The sequence below is a fragment of the Microcaecilia unicolor genome, chromosome 8 (assembly GCF_901765095.1).
Source record: "Microcaecilia unicolor chromosome 8, aMicUni1.1, whole genome shotgun sequence".
Taxonomy (NCBI): domain Eukaryota; kingdom Metazoa; phylum Chordata; class Amphibia; order Gymnophiona; family Siphonopidae; genus Microcaecilia; species Microcaecilia unicolor.
The window spans coordinates 86,625,297-86,630,946 of record NC_044038.1 but is presented as its reverse complement, the minus strand read 5'-3'; the positions used below and the strand labels follow the sequence as shown (position 1 = coordinate 86,630,946).

General features: G+C 40.0%; 1 protein-coding gene across 1 annotated transcript; it reads left to right on the top strand.

Moving 5' to 3' along the window:
• Positions 1-3,554: 3,554 nt before the first annotated feature.
• Positions 3,555-4,652, top strand: LOC115476796 (free fatty acid receptor 2-like). Its single transcript, XM_030213374.1, has 2 exons — positions 3,555-4,039; positions 4,112-4,652. The coding sequence occupies exons 1-2, from the start codon at positions 3,555-3,557 to the stop codon at positions 4,650-4,652; spliced, it is 1,026 nt and encodes a 341-aa protein (XP_030069234.1).
• The last annotated feature ends 998 nt before the right edge of the window (positions 4,653-5,650 follow it).

Below are 5,650 nucleotides of genomic sequence, written 5' to 3'. Positions count from 1 at the left end.
ACAAGGAAAAGTGGAAAGGTATAAAGCCAGATTAGTCGCAAAGGGATATCTTCAAAAATATGGAGAAGATTTTGATGAAGTGTTTGCACCTGTAGTGAAACACACGACAATTAGAACACTTCTGAGCATTGCAGTCTCAAAAGGCATGCAAGTCAACCACATTGATGTGAAAACAGCGTTTCTTCATGGAGATATAACTGAAGACTTGTACATGGAACAGCCAACAGGTTTCATAAATACAAAACAAAGACAGCTAGTGTGTAAATTAAACAAAGGTCTTTATGGATTAAAGCAAAGTGCAAAATGTTGGAATGACAAATTGCATGAAATATTGACAAATTTAGGATTTAAGCAAGGTGAAGCAGATAAATGCTTGTACACTAGGTGCAGAAATGGACAATATGCATACATTTTAGCTTTTGTTGATGATCTGCTCATTGCAAGCGAAAGTGAGCAAGAGTACAAGGACATTGTAAAATATTTAAACCTGAATGTTGAGATAAAAGAACTTGGTAATGTGTCATACTATCTTGGTATAGAAATTGAGAAACAAAATGATGGTTCTTATCTTCTAAGCCAGAAGCAGAAAATAAGGAGCTTATTGAAAGTTTAGGTATGCAAGATGCCCAAGTTGTAAGCACTCCCATGATCACTGATTTTCTGAAGGATGAAACAGTAAGAGAACCTTTACCAGATAACATCCAATATAGATCAGCCATAGGTAAGCTTTTATATCTGACTACCACATACAGGGCTGATATAGCAAATGCAGTAGGAATTTTGAGCAGAAGGGTCAGCTCACCTACCAAATCAGATTGGACTGCAGTTAAAAGGATGGTAAGGTATTTAAAAGGTACCATTGATTGTAAATTAAAGATTTCAGCCAATAGTAATCCAAAACTAATATGTTACTGTGATTCAGATTGGGCAGGGGATCATTCTGATTATAAATCCACAAGTGGATATGTGTTTATGTATGGAAATGTACAAATTTCTTGGGCCAGTCATAAACAAAGTATTGTGAGTCTGTCTTCTACAGAAGCTGAATATGTGGCCGTATCAGAAGCATGCAGAGAACTGATGTGGATTGAAAAACTTTTGCTGGATTTTGGAATAGCTGAACAGAGACCAATCCAGATAATGGAAGATAATCAGAGCTGCATCCGACTGTCACAGAATGACAAGGTTCAGTCACGCACCAAGCACATCGCAACGAAATACCACAACGTGCGAGAGTTGGCGAAAGAAGGGGTCATCAGTCTACACTATTGTCACACCAGTGAGATGACAGCTGACATCATGACCAAACCGTTACCCAGAGAACGTTTTGAGAATCTGCGTATAAAGCTTGGACTTTGTGTGAATTAATAATTGCATGACAGTTATGCATGAGAAGGGGTTTGTTGGAATAATGTATTGTATTTTACATGCATTGCCTGTCACCAATTTTTTCTCTGTGATTACTCTGTGACCTCTGATGTGAATTACTTAGAGAGGTCACACCCATGCAACTTCCTGTGGGGGTTAGGCACAGCACATGGAGCTCATGATCTCTCCTAAGCTGAGAGGATCTATGGTGGTGTGAGCATCCATTACCATCTAAGCACATGGAAAGAGCTGATAATACAAATGTATAGTATTATGTATATATAAGCCTGTCTGAATATAATCTAACTACAAACTGTGAGTAAACAGATGTTTTGTTACTTCAACTTTAAAGTGACTCAGCAGTGAATTATTCTGGGGTGTATGAGAGAGATGAAGAAAAGAAATTAACATTTCTAAAGCTGAAGCTGTGTGTATAAAATCTGCTAATTATTTACTACAAATAATCCAACATTATTCATCCACAGATTTAAAAAAAACATAACAGTGCTGCATAGGGTAAATTTCTCCCCTCTAGGACATACAGTTGTATTTTGTACCCCTGGACAATTTAACAGGGTGAATTAAGATTCCTTGGGGTAGTAGAAGTCAGCTATTGTTGGGGTTGGAAGGATAGAGGGAGGAGGTGGTGAGAGGGTTATTATTGTTATTATTGTTTTCTATTTGTAATTTATACACAACAGCTACACATCATATTGTTCCTTTTTATACTTTAATAAAAAGATTTAAATATAAAATCATAAGTGTTCAAGGCTTTTGCAGATAAGAACAGGTCTTACCTCTCGTTGGGGCTGCACTGGATTGAAAAACTGCTATAAAAGCAACAACAACAACAAAAAAAATTGCTCCGCTTCAAAAAAGCTTTCCATTTTGGCCGAAGCATCCATCACAAAAATAGCCTTCCATTTTGCCCGGGGGGTTTCAATCAGCTGATATCGGAGAGTGCAGTTGAAAGCGTCCATCACAAAAATAGCCTTCCATTTTGGCCATTATTCACACCCAAATAATAAAAACGTCCTTTTTTGCCGTGCTTCACTCAGCTGAGAGACCTGGAAGTCTCTGAGCCAAATACACAGCACGTTTAGCTATTTTTGTGATGGATGCTTTCAACTGCACTCTCCGATATCAGCTGATCAGGTGAGCGGCGGCGTCTTTGGGTGGCACAGGGGCGTATTTGGCATGTGCAAAGCAGACAGCATAACGCTTTGCTGCTCTGTGCATGCTCGACCGGCCGATTGGCCGACTGTTTTACGATGGAATAGAGAATGCAAGTGAGCTACAACAAGTAGCTCATTTGCATTCCCTTTCCTTGATGCATAGCCATTCCCTACCGATTCTCTATGGAATTCAGTACGGAACGGCTCTAATGACAACTTTAGTGCATCTTGCCCATTATATAATAAGTTATGCACACCCTTGCTGTATTTAAGTGCCTTTAGTTTTTTGTTTTTTGTTTTTTTTGCATGAAGTCTTTATTATCAATTAGAGCAAGTGATACAAAATACAATGTAAAAGACTACAGAAGCATGAACAGGTCTATGGCTGCATTAACCGTGAGTGCCTAGATTAGGAGTAGCCTAATGGTTAGTGCAGCAAGCTTTGATCCTGGTGACCTGGGTTTGATTCTCACTGCAGCTCCCTGTGACCTTGGACAAGTCACCCAACTCTCAGTTACAAAAACTTAGATTGTGAGCCCTCTAGGGACAGAAAAAGTACATGCATATAATGTGTACAGTGCTGCATATGTCTGGTAGCCAATAGAAATTATTAGCAATAGTAGTAGTAGTATTCTATAGCAGAATCTGGGCACCCAGGTGCCATTATAGAAAAGCCTCTTACTGTGTGGTATCATGCTGCCTAAAAGGAGGCACCTATTCATAGAATTACCCCCTTCACATCCAAACCAAATCCCTATGTTTGACATCTCCAATGACTTAGGTGCAATCTATGAAATTTTATTTTTAACTCAGTTATTAAATTGTCTACAGATTTCTGTGATAAAGGTGGAATTCTAGAATATTTATGACTAATTGTCCTTTTCTTTTTTAATTGTAGATTAGGTGTGAATTTTGCATGTCCAGGAAACTGAGTGAAGGAAGCTGGTGTAGACGCAACCTGGACACTGCTAGTGGTTGGGGCACATCCATCCATTCGTTGTCACCAGCACCATGCTCTTTTTCCCAGGTGCTAAGAACCTCTTCTTGACAGTCTATATCACCACCTTCATCACCGGCTTACCACTGAACATCTTGGCTTTTAGCACCCTCATTGCAAAGTTTCGCCAGAAACTGGTTCCAGTGGACATCTTGCTCCTCAACCTAACTATCTCAGATCTCCTGCTCCTCATCTTCCTGCCCTTTAAGATACTGGAGGCCTCTTCTGGCATGTACTGGCAAATGCCCTATGTCTTCTGCTCTATTTCTTCCTTTCTGTATTTCAGTAGCATTTATATAACAGCTCTGTTCCTCACTGCCGTCAGCGTGGAGCGCTACCTGGGAGTGGCCTTCCCCATTAAGTACAAGCTCTTGCGCAAACCACTGTACTCTATCATTGCCAGCATTGTCATCTGGATCATAGCTATCTCCCATTGCACCATTGTCTACATTGTCCAAATCTATGAGCCAGCCAATGAAACCAAGACTAACCTCACAAGGTTGTATAATAGGTTTTCAGAGAAGTTCAGCATTCTTCCCTCAGCTAATGAAACTAAGACTAACACCAGAAGGTGCTATAGTACATTCTCACCAAAGCAGCTCAGCATTCTGCTGCCTGTCAGGTTCGAAGCATGTCTGCTGCTATTTTGCATTCCCTTAGTCATCACCCTCTTCTGCTACATCAGGTTTGTCAAGATCATCCTATCTCAGCCGCATATCAGTAGGAAGAGAAAGAAGAGGGCCGTAGTATTGGTGATGACCACACTACTCAACTTTATCATATGTTTCATGCCATACAACATCTCTCATATCGTTGGATTTGTGCAGGGGAGAAGCCCTGGTTGGCGAGTCTATGCATTGCTGCTGAGTACGTTCAATGCTAGCATAGATCCCATCATCTTCTATTTCTCCTCTTCATCCTTCAGGAAGACTTTTCTGAAAAAAATCATGATGGCTGGGAAGAAGCTGCACTTGGGTGGCTGCTGGGATGAGGTTTGCCTACCACTCTGTGAGAATGATACAGAGGACTCAGTGGCTGTAGGACAGTCTTCCCAATTGGAGATGGTCCCCAGAAATTTGTATAACTCTACTATTCATCTTCAACTGAGCTAAGTGAAGCCTGTCTCATTCCAATCTACCAGAAACCTAAGTGAATCATATTCAAATAGACATGCCTCATAATTCACAGCTCATGTCTCAAAGCCTACTATTTCTGAAGATCCATGTCTAACTGAAACATAGTCTACCACTTATGCTGACAGGTGGACACTTTTTGCTATTATTAGTGTACTCTAAATTTGTAACATTTCTTTTCAGTGTGAATGGAGACCTACTTCTAACTAGTTAATGTCTGCAGACATGCAGTTCTTAATAAATTATTGATAGCAAATATCTAGAACCATTCACAGTGGCAGAAAGTCTGCACTTTACCGTCTCTCCCCTACCGCTCTCCTTTGAATCCTGCTATCATTCTTGTCGTTGCCATCTCTACTGGGAGGTTGTGTCATGTACCCATAACTCTTTCCATGAAGAAATGCTTCCTACTATACTTCTGAGAAAGTTCTTCCTTTTCAGAGAATGACTTTTCAGTCTAGAACTTCCTTTTACCCAACATTCTCTGAGTCATAGTGACTGGGGAGGACCAGTGAGTATGGGAAAGGAAATGGTCTTTTTTCCCCTCCCCCTCCTACCAATCTGAGTCTCAGTGTGCTAATTAGCTGACTGATTTTAGCACACATGTCCGAACCAAAAGGGATAATGAAATATTTCTAATTGGTTTTATTCACTGATGGTCCTTAAAGTCTGCAAACTAGTCAGCTTTTCAGTATAAACCTAAAGCACATATATGAGATAGATTTGTATGCATACTATTTCTATTGTACGCAAATCTTTAACATGCATATTCATTAAAGTTATCCTGAAAACATTACCTTATAAAAGTTCTCAGAGACTGGAAGTAAAGATCACTGATTAATAAGGTTCAGTTATCTCAAAATATCAGTGACTTATAGTCAGGGACTTATAGTCTTCTTTTTCTTAGGAAATGCAATGGGGAAAGCAGAACTACAAGTCCCTGTATGCAGCGGGGTAAACCCAGGAGTGGATCAACC

Excerpts from the sequence above, each read along its gene's own strand:
- LOC115476796 (XM_030213374.1), top strand. The coding sequence starts at position 3,555 with ATGCTCTTTTTCCCAGGTGCTAAGAACCTCTTCTTGACAGTCTATATC. Across the intron at positions 4,040-4,111 it reads ACCAAGACTAACCTCACAAG|GTGCTATAGTACATTCTCAC; the intron begins GTTGTATAATAG and ends TAACACCAGAAG.